Source organism: Poecilia latipinna, unplaced genomic scaffold (genome assembly GCF_001443285.1).
Source record: "Poecilia latipinna isolate Pla-1442-1.1 unplaced genomic scaffold, P_latipinna-1.0 Scaffold245, whole genome shotgun sequence".
NCBI lineage: Eukaryota > Metazoa > Chordata > Actinopteri > Cyprinodontiformes > Poeciliidae > Poecilia > Poecilia latipinna.
In genome coordinates, this window is record NW_015112861.1 from 98,912 (window position 1) to 116,154 (window position 17,243).

Genomic DNA, 17,243 nt, shown 5'->3' on the forward strand with positions numbered 1-17,243 from the left:
CAGTAAAGATGAAGCAGTGGTAATGAAGCTGTAAGAAAAATTACTTGGAGAAAGTGAGGCAGATAAAAGCAGTAAGAGTGAAATAACACACTAGTTCAATATGTGATTAGGTAGAAAAGATGATCTGTATCTTCATTAAATTATCTATAGAACGGATAAGAATGATCAATTGTGGAGATCAAAACTACATTTTTTAAGTGACTTTTTAAGATATCCATTTAAATGTTTTACTCCTCAACTGTACAAAGTTGCCTATTGGAAAAATACAAAGAATAGACAAAGATGTTATTGTAGATAATAACTGTACATGCGTTAATGAATGAAATTATTTTAAAATAAAATATAAAAACTCATTTTTAGGTATGCATTATTTTTATATGTTGTCTATTAGCAATGAGAATGCAAATTTATATAATTAGTTTTTTAGATTTTGATACGCAGTCTATTTTAGGGCAAGAAAATGCGAGTACAGTAGTCCGTACAGTGGAGAGTTAATATTGTGGCGGCTCCTTTAAGGCCAACTCTGACGTCACCGTTGTTGGAAAAGCTATTGGCTATTCCACTTCCGCACATTTCAAGCAGAGGAACATGGCAGAGGAACAGCTTTGGAACAGGGTAAACATTCCGTATCCCTGTGCAACTTCAGTCGTCCGCATAAAAGTTGCTCCAGAAACAGGTTTGAACGTCCAAACAGAAAATGTCTCAGCTTGTTGTGTGCTCATTCTTAAAGACACATGAAGCGAAATTATACCTAACCCTAACCACGTGCTGTTGCCGGGATATTGACAATCTACCATTTATGTTTTGCAGTTAAACTCTTCAAAGACCTGCTGCTGCAAAACGACGAGGTCCTGAAGCTCCTTCACAGTAAGCTACTGCAGACGGAGATTCGGCTTCTCTACGATCTGATGCACATCCTGAACAACAGCTACAGGGGGAACAAGACCTTCAAGGGCTTACAGCAGGTGAGAACTGCAGGCAGAAACCCCACATTATGCTTCGCTGTGTCACATTTTCTTTTTTCAAGTCTCAGAATGTCGAGCAGCAATAGAAGTTTCAGACTTTCCAATCTTAACCTGAATTTCTACATGAGCTTGTCTATTTCTGTCCTACAGGTTGAACAATGTGTAAACAGACTGAAGACTATGAAGCTTGATGCTGCTCTTCAGGGGCTAATAGAACTATGTCCCAATCAGATTCAAATGTAAGTTTTAACTAATTATTGTTGTAAATATAGCTATCATTAACACACAAGTCAGATGTGTTACAAAACACAATGCAGTTTTTACAATTCTTTGACTGCATTTTTTTCAGCCATGAGAAATGTGGGATTAATGGCTAATCCTCTTATTATAACTCCTTAAATGTGATTTTTTTTTTTTACCAAAATTGTACTGCCCTAACAGAACACTAAGAGAAAATTATAAATGATAGGGAGTATTGAAGATAAAATCTACACTCAGTTAGTTGTCATTTCATTGTGAAGCCAAAATCCCATGATCATTTGTGCTCCCCACTCTCTGGTGTCCGCAAAGCCATTTTGTTTACAATATTGCAGCTGCATGTACAGTCTCTAATTACAGTTTCTTCATGGGTTTTAGGGCATTGTGCAGCAAGAAGGGAGACTGTGACGTTCCAAGTCAACCCATGCTGGAGTGGACCTGTCTGAAAGTGCTGGGAGCTGGCAAGCTGCTGAGCTGCACTCTGTCTCGCTGCAGCAGAGCTTTCATGTATCCTACTTAGCAGTTCACGCTCTTCTGTAGATCAGGTTTTAATGTTATTTTTATTAGACCCAAAAGAGGGTTTGTGATGCATCTTGGAACATCTCTGTCAGAGTTAGCTTGTCTTTAACAGATTAATTTTTCAGATTAGCAAAGCGGCAGATGAAATGGGAGGAGTTTCTCATCCTGAATATAGTGCTAACCAGCATGCTGAGTCGTTTATGGTAAGTAGCTACTTTATTTTTTTTTTCATATTTGCAGCTTTAGTTAGATGCGGGAGATAGAGCAGCACAAAAATAACTTTAATTCTGCTTTTTAGAATGATTTGACTCAGAAGTCAAAGGTTGAAACCATCAGATTTCAGGGATCCTTCCTGTTTCTTTGACCAGAAATTAGAACCAAGTGCGACATTATCAATATATAGCATGATGCCATCACAACAAACATTTTAATTAAAATAAAATAATAAATGGAATTATTTTTCAATCAGTGGATACTCAGACTTGATGTAGTGCAGACTGCTGCAGAAGAGCCTTCCTGCCCATTACCATCTACGTATCTTTACAAGTTTGGTAATATGAAATAAAACATTTCATTCCTCTGGGATTAATTAGGTATTTTGAACTGAGTATAAAACACTTCAATTCAAAGGAAACAAGTTTATAAGTTGTTTTTTTTTTAATAAAACAGTACCAATGTTTTACCCTGGATAGAGTTGAGAAATCCATATTTGGTTTGAATAAAGTGATTTTAAAAGTTATTCTTCCCTTCATGCTCCCCACCAGTCTTTGGCACTGACTGTGTTAATATAACCACATAATTATTACTTCTGCTTGTGTTGGAATTCAACAAACATTGGAACTAAATACTTCTCGTTCAGGAAGCAGACATGTTTTCAGAAATTATATTTTTTCCAAAACTGTATATGATCACTAGACCGAAAATGATATAACAAAAAACATTGTGATGTATTTTTGATGTACTGCCATAGTAAGAAAACTGTTCTCAGTATATTAGTTGGTGACATATTTATGTGTTCTTGCAGTTAGCAGTTAGTTTAAATATTGCAAAGTGTTTTTTTACTAGGGTACTTTCTGCATTGCAGTTTGGTTCCACTTTAACAAGCATTGAACAATAATGTAGCCTGATGTCTGCTGATAACTGTTTACTCAACACACTCGGCCATCTTAAGTCAGTAATCCTTGTACGATTCAGTGAAAACTGATGTATCAGATTCGAGAAGAAGTGTCCCATTTCTTTAGAGGATATTTTAATCACTTATTGCATTAAATGCTAAGGAATTGGGAGATATTTGGGGGTAAGGATAACTCTAAGAAATCTGATTCGGACTAAGTAGCCAGTGGTAAATGTTATAAATGAACTGTAACAACAGTGACTGAAAGCAAACATTACTGGTGATTACTTGTGGAGAAATTTGATGATGGATGTGACAGAAATGGAAGCCATCCAAATACCTCCTGGCGCAGAGTCTCTCCTCTGTGGGGCTGTAAAGTTTATAGCTCGTACACCGCTCCACTGTGCTTGGATCTGTGATTGATTTCTGCAAAGCAGGAGTATATAAAAGCTATTTCTGCCAATTCTGTCAGCCATTTTTATTGGAGCTAATTGATGCTGCAGGAAAAGACTTTTCCTGTGAAACTGCATTCCTGGCTTTAGGCTGCTGTGTATTGTACATAATATACAAAAGAATTTTGTTTGGGTGGCCTTTTGGAAACGCTTTTTCTTTTCATATAAAATGACTGATCTGGTTCTTTTGCTTCATCAGGGTGTTTTTTCGTGGTTTACTGGTCAGCCTTTGCAATCTTTACCAGTGGCTCCTGGAACTCCTGAAAGCTGTAGCCCAAGCCAAACCCATGCCCTTCCTCACCGACACGGTCTTGCCAGCAGATATGGCTGAGTTCCTGGGTCCCTCTGATGCTTTAGTGCTCAAGAAGCACCCGGCGTTTCACGCTTGTCCTAAAACAAAATGCCAAACAACAAAGAAAGCTAAAGTCAAAAACAATAAACAGCAGATGGCCTTTAAAGAAGACCTTGGGAAGGCTGTTGAAAGAAAAACAGGTAAGAAGTCACTTGATTATTCAAGACCAGAGCAAGCAATTTGACAAACCAATTATCTCCATTTATCAGGTGTTTGCAAAATTTCTCTCCTCCTAACCAATTGTTATGCAAAAAATCAATTTGCAGGTGTCGGTTTTGATGTTGACAGCAAGCCTTTTATCTTCAAGGTCAGTATGATAACCAAGATGTTTATTCCTTTAACATGTGCCATATACAGCTGATTTTTTTTCACAGAAAACTTTAACAAAATTGAAAATTGAATTCAAGTGAATTTAGTACATTTATATTTAAAAAAATCCCCTATTTATATATTTGTACACAAAAATTGTGGCAAAAAAAACAAGATGTAAGGACTTTTAATTAGGAATTCATGGCTTCCTGTGGTCAATTTGTCTTAGTTACTTCTTAAAATGGGAAAGACTAGAGAACACCTTTGGTCTGGATACTTCTTACTTCTTGTGTCAGAAATGAGCTTTTTATTTAAACTTCCCAGTCTCCACAGTCAAAGTAATAACAAAAAAATAAATACAAATTGGAACTGTAAACAATGAAGCTGCAGTAGAAACCATGTTTATTTTCTGACAAGACAGTGAGCAGACTGACTTTTTTTGTGCGACTAAATTTATTTCAAGTATTAAATACTATCAAGTATTTATTTGTCCTTATTTACCTTATTGTCTCATTTTGATCTCAAAGGGCAAGACTGTCTCAAAATTGAGCAACAAGGTCAAGAAACAAGAGTTCAAGAAACAAGTGAGTGAGGCTACTACATTTGCACTCCTGGCTGCCAATCTGGAGGAGATAATTCAGTGGTGCGGATCTGAAAGAATGAAGAGGACAAAACGTCTCCTTACATTCCTGCATATAAAGTGCCAACAGATGAAGTGTCTCGAAGCAGAAGGACACAAGTAAGATGAATAAAACATAAAATTGTTCAGCCATGACTTTCAACTTCTGTGACACATTTTGAATGCTAACTGTGCTCATTATCTGCCCTTTTACTCAGTGTTCAGAGGAAGCTTCGGGTTTTCAGACGAAAAGTGTGCCAGGCTGTATCTCCCCAGGGATCAGCAGTGAGGACTTTTCGTTTTACGGCCGTAACGAAGAGGATCACTGGCCGAAGAAGTCATTCTGTTTCACTCTGGAAAAGATTTATGTTATCTAGAGCCAGGACTAGTTTTAAGAGGACAGTACTGCTTGGACAGCAAAAAGACTCTGGGCCAGTGGTGTATTTTAAAGATGTCGGGAAAAGCAAGGCTTCCAACAGGAGAGCATTACAGATTAATAACCCAGATAGCAATGAAGACATAGATGATATATTTGCAACTGCAGGCTTGTAATGCTTCATAAACCAAGACGAGACTAATGAGTTGACAACATTGAGTGAAGGTCAATCATCAGGTCAGTAATCGTTGTGTGAATTGCATTTATGCTAAGTGTTGTATTAGAACAGATACATTTACATTTTACACCTGTTACATCGCTGCACCTCATCACACAGGATACAGATGCATTTCTGTAATTTTGTATGTGAATTCTGTTTTATTCTGAATTTTTGGAACGTAGTAGGTTAATAGATAGTATTCAAATGCCTAGAATATGATGAAAATGCTAAGGAAACAAGAAATCTGCATATACTATGTCTCCGTGTTAAAATGGACCACGTAAAGTACAAACCAAATGCTAAGGAGCTCTGGCCAAGACAAATTCCAGAAGTTCTCAGCTGTACTATTGAGGCTGGTGGTACCAAGTATTGAGTTGAATACAAATACATGTCATACTTTTCAGATTTTTATTTGTAAATAAAAATAAACTGCATAAATATGCCCTACTTTGTGTTATTCTGTTACAATAATCCAAATAAAATACTTTGAGATGTGCAGTTGCATCGTAACAAAAGGTTAAAGTTCAAAAGTCATGAATACGTTTGGAAGGCGCTACCAAACAATGGGTCTTGCGTCTTTTTATTGTTGTCTGTTACAGCTCATAAACTCGTATCTAGACAACTTATATCTCACATTTCCTTTTTACGATCAAACGTCTAGAATGCTCTGTTGTAGCTTTGCAATAAAAACTCTCATTGTAAATTACAGAATCTACTCTATCATTAGCTGCTTTATTAATGCTCTTAATCTAATCTTAAAACTCATGAGATCCTGCAATTCAGATTATGTTAAATGTAATGATACGTTTTCTGGCCGAGAACTCCGTCACCACTGTCGTGCCTCTAACCAATTAATTGGTAGCTCTTTTAAACCTGTAATTTTAACAGTTTTTAGATCTTTATAAAAATAAAAAACAAGGCTATTGTCTTAATGTGTTAACCTTTATCCAAAGATCAAGGTACAACCATAAAGTTAGGATTTTATTGCTGCACTGAGTTTTGAGTGCATATTAAGCTAAAACACGACACTGCTTTATTGTCTTCTCCAAAAATACAGGTTTTGTTTCACTTTCTGGAAGCTGGTTCTGTTTTCTGTCCTAAAATGTAAAAAGAAAAATGCAATGTATGCCAAGTTTAGAATTTTTTACATTTTATTTATTTTATAAGATTAGAAGGATTAAAATGTCTATGATGAAATATTTGCATAAGAGCATCATAGTGCTAAAATGTTTATAAGATTAAAAAAGTATCTGATGTAAGCCTTGCCATTACAGGCTATTTGGTCTGGATTCAGTATGGACCAAGTATTACACATGCTCTCAGATTCAAAAATTTGATTCATGGGTCTAAGCAGGCCCTGCGACAGACTGGTGACCTGTCCAGGGTGTACCCCACCTCTCGCCCGGAACGTTGGGCACCAGCAACCCTCCCACCCCACTAAGGGACAAGAGTGTAGAGCAAATGGAGGGTGGATGGATGGATGGGTCTAAGCAGAACTTAGAAGTAAGTGTTTGCAGGTATTGTTGGTCTCTGTTTATCTCTTGACCGTGTGAAGAACTGGCTATCTTTGAAAGGTCACTTCTACTGGTGTTGCATTGTATGTCTTTAGTTTCATACAATATTGCAGTGATTTTGGACATTTTACTTTTTACCCTTTTTACATAGTACAATTTTGAATCAATTATCCATCCTTAGTTCCTTCCTTAGTTGTTTTTCCAAGGTGAAATTGAAAAAAAAAAACAAACAAAAAAAACCTTCAGAACAAGATTTAAAAACCACAAGATCTGTTTCTTGGTTGTTTTGCATTTGTGTTGTATTTTTTTTATTTTTTATTTTCGATTAAGTGGTTTAAGAAGTTGGTTGGACGATGTTTCTCACAGTCCCACACAGTTCTAACAATTTTGCTTGCATGTTTTTTTATAAGATACAAAAACCACAAACCGGGTTCTTTAACTGGAGCAAGGGCAGATGCGTCACTTCCTGTCATCTGTTGTTTTTTACTTCCGTAAGGTGGGGCTTTTGTTACGGGAGCGGTTTGTATTTGGAGAACCAATGCGTCGGTCTGCGCTGGAAAAGCAGTCAGCTAGATAGCATCAACCAAGGGCAGTCATTGGAACTACGCTTCGGTAAGGCGTCCGAATCTTCTTATTTCGGTAAAGTAGTTGTACTATTATGTGCTTATTAGCATGGCTCTTGAAATAACGTTACCAGACGTTTTTAAGGACAAAGCGAGTGACTGCTGGAGGCAAAGTGCTCAGCGTTTAAGGGAATATGGGTGTTTAAAAACTGGTAGTTACCAGATTAATGTGATGAAATCGTCACGTTGTGGTGGTTGTCAAACTTTTTTTCTAAATAGAAAACCCGATTAATAGTAGAATAATACCAGCACCATTGATTGAGTTCACGCTAGCATAACTGATTTGGACATTTTCCCTCGATCTGTTAGCACTTAATTTTCTTTTTCTGACTTGTAAAAAATACTCCGAATGAACGTTTATGTTTACTTCATTACGCTGCGGTTTGGAACTACTGTTTATTTTTCTTTAACAATAACGGTATTCGCAACTGTTAAAGCACGAGTTGGGTGAACTACTCTTTTTAATATTAACAAACTTGTGAGTTCCTCATAGTATAAGTACGTCAATAATATCTCCCATCATTAAATGTCTGAATAAGCAGCACCTTGGTCATAATTGTTACTGCTGTAAAGTTTTGCCACTATGAAGACACACCCAAACTAGCTCATGTGTTCTTCTGCTGATGTTGTAAATCTGTTGGTATCTTCAGACTAGGCAACCTGATCTTTAGGTCTTACGTTCGTCTTTTCCTCTCTTAAAGGACGCAGAGTCATACAGATCCAAAGCCAGTTCGGTCAGTTGCTAGATGATAGTTTACATATAAACAGTGTAATGTCGAGATGCGGGTTGGTTTTTCCTTCTCTGTTTTTGAGTAAGAAAGAGGGGTGTATAGGACGGTGTTAGCAAAGCACCACGCTTCCATCTCGATATTAATGACAGGTCCATTTAGGTAGCAGGGGAAGTGAAATGTGTGTTTCCTTTTCCAGATAACTGGCTGCATAAACTTGTTGTTTTAGGATCTGCTTTGGAATGAAACATGCAGTCATCCCCCCATAAACAACTCGTGAACAGAATGCTGAGCCCAGCACATTTGCAGCATTTTCAGGGAAACCAGCTTAAGAATTGGTTGGCAGTTTTGTAGGGTTTTGGCCTGGCTTTTAAGAAGCTAATGCAGACTGTTGGGTATTTTTTCTTCTCACAGCAAATAGCATTTGTGGGTTTTACTCATTCCCAACCCCCCTGCGATTAGATTCAAATGTTACTTCTAACACAGTGCTTACTCAGCAATGAAACACAATGGATATATCAGATTACTAACTTTTTTTGATTCTACAAAGGTGCCTATGTTTTAGTCTAGGACTTTTTTGCTGTTACTTAAAAGCATTGCGTAGGCATTTCAGAGTATACATTAACACACACGTCCACACGAGCCTTTTAGTTAAAAATGGCCAAATAGTTCTAAACGATTTCTGTTTAAGCCACAATGTTCTCTTAACTCAGCATGGGTTTTGGTTTGGTAGACATCTGCCTACTGTCTTTGTTTTACTCTGTAGCTTGTTAGAGCATGATAGACATTTTTTCCCCCTTCACGTCTCTTTAGTCGGTCAGGATGGCTCATGTCCAGACCTCACCATCTTTATGTTTCTGAGGTGGGTAGTAAATAATGACATTTACTTAAGTAACGTTTTTTGGGAGGAAAACAAATGTTTTCGTAGTAATTTTACTACACTGTACTTTATTATACTTTTACTTGAGTAGAATGAAGTATCGCTTCAGTAAAATTTCTGGCTACCCTATTCAGTGCGAGTCATTTCAGAGAGTGAAGACCGGACATATTTTAACCAAAAATACATGAGGCACACCTACAGTTTATATTAAAGTGGAACCTCTTGTTTGTCCACAAATATCATGCAGCTTTGCTGTTTTCATGTTATTTTCCATCTGCCTGCTGTGCCATTTGTAGGTCAAAAAGATACAACAAACACTATCACTGAAAGTACTGTTGAGTTGAGCAGCAGTGTGTCACTTGTTGCCACCACAGTGTGTGCAATAAAGACATTTACAAGCAGATCACACTTGCATCACAACTGTCAAACGAATAGTTCAGATTTTTAAACAAAGTTCTAATAAGCACACAATAGCTTAACATGAGTAGATGGCTCTTTTTGTGTCTCTTTTCCTGTAGCCTGAAGCTATTTTCAAAAACATCTCCCACCTCAAACTTGTCATAGTAATTCCTGACACAATTTTATTCTTTTTCATACACCTGGCATACAGTTAACAAATACCACATTCCATACAGTCACTTTTGTAGTTCAAACACTACATTGCTGTGATTTTGTATACGATATATAATTTTATCTTTTTTTTTTGTGCATTGTTATTCTGCTAATATTCTATGCAGAAATTCAATAAAAACGCACAGAAAAATGACTAATTACCTTTGCATTTAATGTGATTGAGTGAGTGACTAAATGAGACTTGAATTATGTTGATTCTGACACTCGGCTGATGCATTGTTAGCTTTAGCTTCAGCTCATTTTTGATGATGAAAGCAGATGAGGATGTAAGGAACTAGCAATACACAGCGGAGCATCCTGTTTCCCCCAAGGAAGAGGAACAAGTTATGCAAATGTACATTTGTAAAAACGTTCAGCCTTTTTTTTAAAATTATTTTTATAATATTCATATTCGTAAATTCTATCCAACTCGGTGCTGGCAGCTGCTGCCGGTGGGCATGTTTGCCAAGCTGCGACAGACGCTACCTGTGGCAATTGTTTGCCTTTTAAAATGCAGCTTTGTTTCAGCGTGATGGAAACTTCTGTTAGTGTCAGAAATTTTAGATCTACTTTCACTGAATTTATGCTATTTTTTTTCTTCCATGGTTCATATGCAACTTGTGATTCTTTTTCTTAAATTTTAAATAATATTTTCTCGTAATTGCATTCGTTGCATCCTAATCAGCAGCAGGAGAGTTTCCAGTTAGAGCTCTCATTAATGTAGGGACACCTGGAGTCTCTCAGATCACAACCCCCTCTTTCCTCAGTCTCTCACTCTCTGAATACGCTATAATCAAGGCCTTCGTTTCACTGACCAACACTGAGTGGGTTGTCTCTACTCACAAACCTGATGGTGTGTGCATTTATGTAAATGCTCAAGCCAAATAAAGATATATGAATTTACACAACAATCTGATGCCCTGGCTAATCAGTGTAAATCACTCTTTTTATTGTTTTAGTAAAATTCAGAGCACTTTTAATGACTTGTAATCCTCTAATTGAATTTAAAAACATTTGAATTGAAATGCTTTTGTTTGGGGAATCTGAAAGCAGACAGTACACAGTGATTATTGTCGACCTCACCCATTGTCAAATTTCTACCTTAAATTTCAAACATCTATATCTGTATAAAAGTGGCAAAATGAAGGGTGGAGAAAGCATTAAACAGCATGAAATTAAGCCTGTTAACTTGAAACAATGTTATTTTTAAACTAGAATGATGAATTACCCTATACTGGTTGCCATCGTGATCATTCTCTGTTTCTATTTTTTTCAATTTAAAGTGGAAAAATTATTCCAGTTTTGCTGAATTAACCTTTCAATAAAAATTTGTATTTGTCTTCTTTTCAAATAACGTAAAGCAATGCTTTAATAATATGTAATTCTTTTTTTTATTGCATATATAGGCATTGTTCTTTATGTGACAATAAATTTCTACTAGTACTGCTAGAATTTACCTTTTAAAAAATTTCTAGACGCGTAGTGATCTGACCTAAATTCAGAATCCAGGTATTAATGTGGGGAATTTAATTTAATTTTGTACATTTAAATTTTGTACATTTAGTCAGATCCAAATTTATTAAGGTGCTATGCAGAGCCACAAACTTTGACTTCTCATAAAATAACTGGACTTTACACAGAAAGATCCATAAAAAAATAAAATGGAATATTTTTTTTATCTGTAAAATACAAAATCATACATGGAGCATGTATAAAATATTAAGGATTATTAATTCTGATCAACCCTCTAATGCTCACCTGCATTACTGAATAACCTGTCCTGTTGTTTTTAGCACAACATGGTAGGTTGTTCAGAAAACAACCCAATAAAATTGACCTTGAAGGGGAATACATGGGCACCTACTGTAAGTGAGTTAAACACACTTTGAGTCAATAAATCATTTTTCCTTTTTTCTGCTTCTATTCTGGGACAAGGACACAAAAAGAATTACTTTGTGAAACTATAGGTGTCATCCCTACGCATAGGTGGTGGTATGTAACTTAACCTTTAAGGAGATGGTAAATGGGCAGCTGGCTGCTGGTCAGCAGTAATGAAATGATTTTTGAACAAACAGTGGTTAAAAAAAATCAACATACCCCTGTTAAAATGCCTTTACTTTGCTGCATAGTAATGAGAAAATGCTGATTAATTTCAGAGCTTCCCATCTCTGTGGGCCACAACATATACACATACCAATTACCAATGGAAAACGAAACAAAAAAAACAACTTAAATAACAAAGTGAAGTGGGTGTCTTCAGAAGTGACCACCAAATTCAAGATCATCTTAAATACGGGACAGTACTCTAGCAATAACCTTAAAGTTTTCTGACTGAGAAAAAAAAACATCCAAATGAAGCTCAGCTATTCCAAGAAGCTTTTCTTGACTTTTTGTTAGTTGCATGTCGCTGCAAATATCGTACTCCTCAAAAAGCTCCCAAAGCATCACTTGCAAATAAAATAGTTCAATTAATTTTTTAAATAAGAAAATAAACACCAAAACTATGCCAATTAAGGAGTTCGAGTTAGAACATATTTATAGACAAATATTGCATCTGAAATGCAATATTGTTTGCACAGTTTTGGCTTAATTACTACTCTGAGGGTGGAGTTTGTTCTGCAGATGATCTCTAATAGAGTCTGTTAACTCCATTTAATGATTAATCGACTACCAAATTAGTTGACAAATATTTCAGTAATTGATTAATCACGATTAATCCAATTGTTTCAACCCTAGAAAAGACTTAATTTGTTTTATTGGGAACAGTTTAGACAGTACCTCATTTTTACCTTGAAGATATTTTCATATTAAATAAAACAGGAAGTGTTTTAAATAGAGATTGGTTTGAAAAAGAAAAGCAGCCCACTTAGTGTTGCTGCAGTGGGGAGGATTCTGACACAGGGAGGATTTAAGGTCTCAGTTGCCCAGTTTTGTCAAAGGCTTCTCTGTACACTCCCACAGGCAAATACTTGTTAGTATGCATTGTAGGACGAAAATGGGCTCCTATCTGCTGTAGCTGTCTTTTTAAGTATAGTAAATCATTTCCTGATCTCCACAGGCGGTGACTGTTATAACTGCTACATATGAAGAACCAAACAGACTTCTGCAAAGCCACCTGCAGGGCTTCACTTAAATTCTGCACTGTTTGTTGCACTGTGATAAAGGAGTCGTAGTCTTGAAACCTGGTCTGGGGTCGTGGAACGTCTTACCCATTCTTACTCTCCCCTCATTACTGTGACTCTGTCAGGTTATTGTTTTGGCACAGCAAGATGAGAGAACCAGGTTTATCCTTCAGCTCCTGGAGTTAATTTTGAGACTTGTAGCAAATAAAGACAAAATACTAAAAAGATGATTTACCGTTTGGTTTATAGATGTAATAAGAGTAATGCATACATGAAGGAGAGCAAAGAGGTTCTCTGGAAAAATATGTATATATATATATATATATATATATATATATATATATATATATATATATATATATATAAAATTGAGATTTCAACATAAACTTTTTGCTCCAATTAGTAATTAAATGTTTCTGCTCACTTGGTAAGTTGTCAGTGTTGAGATTAATTTAGTTTTCCATGTTTGAGGGTGAGGTGAGCAGGTGATCTGATCACAAACCTCAGTTTGAAGGTTCAGTAGAAGGACAGAAGAAATCAAATGAGGTTCAGATGTCTATTTAATACATCAATGCATACATGGCACAGACACAATAACCATGAATGTGACTTAATTTGTTGAGATTCAAGGCTAAGGTAGATACCAGAACTAAACTAAGACTGTTTTGTGACTACATAGTTTGTAGCAATAATCCTGTAAAAGGTGATTTTGTAAGAAATAAGTCTTCTTCTACCCTATTTGTAGTGTTGTACATAATTGACTTAACCATAATATTTGTTGTAAGTTGTTTGATGCAACTCTCATCAATCTTGAAAGGTAATAATGCAACACCTGTGTGAGAGAGACCAAGCTACTGTTCATAAATGACACAGTTAAAGTCAAGATGGTGGATATTCTTTGACCATACCAATGTACAGGTAGAAATGCTTATGAGCAATGAATGCTGTCCAAATTGTTTTCAAAGTTAGGTGATTATTTTCACTTTATACTAGAGGTGCACCAATAATTCGGCCATGATTTTCTGAATATTGGGAGATTTTGATCAGCTTATACTTAAATTTGAAGCTGATTTTATCCACAGAAAATCAGCCACTGTCCTCTGTTACTCTGCATTGAGGGATGTTTGACTGACCCGCCCAAAAGATAATGTTTGCACATTCACAGTAAACAATAGTGGCCCCACTGGTGCCAACTCAGCACCTTTCTTGCTATTTTTTAGCAGCATTTCAGACAAAACAATTAAAATCAGCAGGTCAGACTTTTTGAAGATCTGCGATCAGCCAGAAAACTGCAATCGGTGCACCCGTACTTCGTACTTAAATGACCAAAGGTTGCATCAAGAAACACTTGGTTAAGTGGTGGGCAAGTACATTTTTCTGTTAGTGAAAAATCTGCTTAGTTGCAGGCATTTCTATGCTGAATCCTGGAAAAGGTAGTTTTAGTTTCACCCATGTCTTAAAATAAACACCAGTTGAAGATTGGGTGGTTCTCGGAAGGGCTTGCTAATAAATGTCTGCTGTCCACATTGCAATGGTGTCATCTATTTTTCAGAAGCCTAGCAACCAAAGTGGTTTGTTACACTTCACCCCTCCCTTTTCACAAACCCTGATCCTCTTTAAAGGGCTTGCACCAAACATGTGAGACTTGCCAGAATACTGGCTTATCTTGACTTTGAGCATTTCTGAGAGCGTGTTGCTGTAATGTTGGAGGTTTTGGTTAAATTAGTTGATTGAGTTCAGTTTAATGTTAATTCCTTCCTAGTTTTTCCTTCTGTGCTTGTGCACAGGGAAGTGGGTTACATGTGAATAATTAAAATGGTGACCCGTATACATAAATGCTGAATTCTGCAAGTTCCACAAGAAGGTGTGTAAATGTGTTTATGTGGGCATTCTTCATATCAACTATTCCACTGACCTGGTTTGGGATAACAAAGACAGGAAGAGCAAAGGTCAGGCTTCATTCCCTGATTAGGGAAAGTGGAACCATGATGCCACATCCTCAAATGCTGTTATCTGTTAAAAATGGCCAAACTTCTCACATTATGTGGCCCATTCAGAGATATTTTTTTTAGGTTTTATTTGATTTTTAGGGCTTGTTTCCTTCTGTTTGCAATGACAAGTTTAAGTGGAAATTCTAAGGTATTTTCAAAAGACTTTCTCCTCTTAGTCTTGTCTCCTGAAGAGAGTGTTGCTGGTTTCAAGCAGAAATGTTTACTGTTAGGGAGGAGCAGATTATGAATACTGCTATGAATCAGCTCAGTGCTTCCATTAGCATGACATCCCGAGAGGAGGGAAGGATCTCTCTCTACAGAGACGGACAGAGAGAAAATGTTAAAGATAAGGTACTAAACATATTGGGAGGGGCTAGAAGACTCTAACATTATTAACTTACAGAAGTGTTTGTGTCAAAGTTGCTTTTTTAGAGCGATTTTTATGCTCTGGTATTTCGTTTTGGACTTGTGCTTTTGGCTATACATTGTTGCTGGATGGCTCAGTTGGTATTCTATGTACTGATATAGATGACAGAAGTGGCATCAATCCAGAGCAAGGTAAACACATGATGGTGTTAAGTCTTTGTATTAGATCAGCTCACACAACAGATTGAATAATGCTTTTTATCAGAGCACAGTGGACCCAGGAGGACTTTATTTTGCTGAGTGTTCTCTATTAGGTTTGCAAGATACATGTTAATATAAAAGTGGTCACCTGGAGACCAAACACTGGTACATTCTTGCTAAGTTAATAAAATAGATTAGCTGCATTTACTGGTTAAAGATGCTACTAATATTACTCTGAGTTCTTCCTCCTCATATTTTTATTCTGCCAACAGATTAGTGGCTTTCTTTTTTCAAAATATACAACACTTGTACAGATTGGACCGGTAACTGGATAATTTTAAACTGGACACGTATAAATTAAGCAATAGAACAATTCGGAATAGAGGTAAATTTGATTGGCCGTGAAATTCAAACAAAGAGTCCTTTTCGTGAACACACTTGGTCATACCTACGCTTCACCAGGCCACGCTAACACCAACAGTTTTCAGGGTGGTAGGTTACTGAGTGAAAAAAGATTCAAGGTTAGCTATTTCTAAAATGATGCAAGGTGTTTTTAAAAATGAAGTTAAAGGAAGCTATAAATAGAAACGGTACTTTCTACGTCACAAGACGTTTTCATTGAGGCTGCGAGACAGAGCAAGACTTTTAATAGATAACGGAAAGACTAGAGACTTCTTTTGTTATTATGACCACAATAGAATAAAAGAAGCATAAAAAAACAACATGCAGCAAAAGCTGAACTGGGATATTATAATGTATTCTTTAAAAGCTTGTAGTCTGTAAAATGTTTACACTGCAAAAACAACAAAAAATTAAAATACTTGAGATAAATTCAGTATATTGTTGTGAGGTGGATTTTTCTATCCATCTGTTTATATCTTCAACCTAAATGAAAGAAAATTGCCGCATCAACTAAAGTAAGATAAATATTTTTGTTGGCTTTTTAAGGCTGTCAAAACAGAAACCGCACTTGGCAAACAAACTCAGCAGGAAATGAAGGTTAAAGCACACATGAAATGATTGGACTTCTAATTGCTAAAGGAACAATGTGAAGAGTGTGTTTTATCCAGCTGTAATGTGACAGTAATGCAGACATAATCACAGTTTTAAATAACTGCAGAAATATGAAAAGTAGAAGCTTGGTTTCCAGCTCTCAGCGCATTCAAACCTTGAGATACTTTCCATTTTAATTGAAGCTCAGATGAGACATTTAAGGCATCTGCGTTGGAGTCTGTTAGCACTCTGTTTAAAAGTTATATCTGACAGGAATGGGAGATACAGAAGCAGGCAAAAAGCAATTGACTCTGAGCTTTCACCTACTCAGGGCAGGGCCCTTATAAAGCAGATAGATGGCCAGTCAGTTCTTCTTCTTTTTTTTTTTTTTTTTTTTCGTTTTTAATGGCTCTAGCACATGATGCTCTGTTTTAATGCTTTCGTAAATTCAGCCTTGCCGTGGAGAATGATGGCTTCATTACTCCTGATCAGTTGCAATGACCTTTTGATGGGCAACCTTATAAAGTTCTCGGATTCATGAGTAGGCAATTTGGCACTTTAAAGGGTGCGGTGGGTGTTAAGATTCAAGATTTGTTGGAACTCAGCCTAGAGCCTTGGCACAGAGCGCTGCTATCTGTTAAGTAACAACTGCCATCTGCCCATCCGCTTCTCCCATGTTCCCTCCTTATTGATGTTATCCACTGTACACACTGCTAAGTTTCCTCTCTTGTCATTCACAGGTCGCTGTCGTGGGCGAGTGTGTGCATGTGTGTGTGACTGCGTGCGCGAGTGTGCACATGTGTTTGAGTGTGTGAGAAGGACTCGGAGAAAAATCCAGTGATGGCTGCCAATAAAGGTAAAAACCAGAGTTCTCTGGCACTGCACAAGGTGATAATGGTGGGAAGTGGAGGTGTGGGGAAGTCCGCCCTCACGCTGCAATTCATGTATGATGAGGTGAGTTGATACTACACACACCTGGTCTACACGCAAACTCCTATCTGATCAGCAGTGGTGGGAAGTAACGAAGTA

The 17,243-nt window shown here is 36.8% G+C and overlaps 2 protein-coding genes across 2 annotated transcripts in view; both read left to right on the forward strand.

Moving 5' to 3' along the window:
• The first annotated feature begins 476 nt into the window (after positions 1–476).
• Positions 477–5,628, forward strand: rmp64 (ribonuclease MRP subunit p64). Its single transcript, XM_015032563.1, has 9 exons — positions 477–676; positions 811–965; positions 1,116–1,204; positions 1,602–1,730; positions 1,868–1,945; positions 3,508–3,800; positions 3,927–3,967; positions 4,497–4,708; positions 4,807–5,628. The coding sequence occupies exons 1-9, from the start codon at positions 589–591 to the stop codon at positions 5,138–5,140; spliced, it is 1,419 nt and encodes a 472-aa protein (XP_014888049.1). The 5' UTR covers positions 477–588; the 3' UTR covers positions 5,141–5,628.
• Positions 5,629–7,186: 1,558 nt separating this feature from the next.
• The window catches only part of ralba (v-ral simian leukemia viral oncogene homolog Ba (ras related)), a 21,817-nt gene continuing 11,760 nt past the window's right edge, over positions 7,187–17,243 (forward strand). Inside the window, exons 1-2 of the mRNA XM_015032566.1 lie at positions 7,187–7,310; positions 16,955–17,168. Coding sequence (XP_014888052.1) covers positions 17,055–17,168 — 114 coding nt within the window. The 5' untranslated portion in view covers positions 7,187–7,310; positions 16,955–17,054. The remainder of the gene's footprint in view (positions 7,311–16,954; positions 17,169–17,243) is intronic.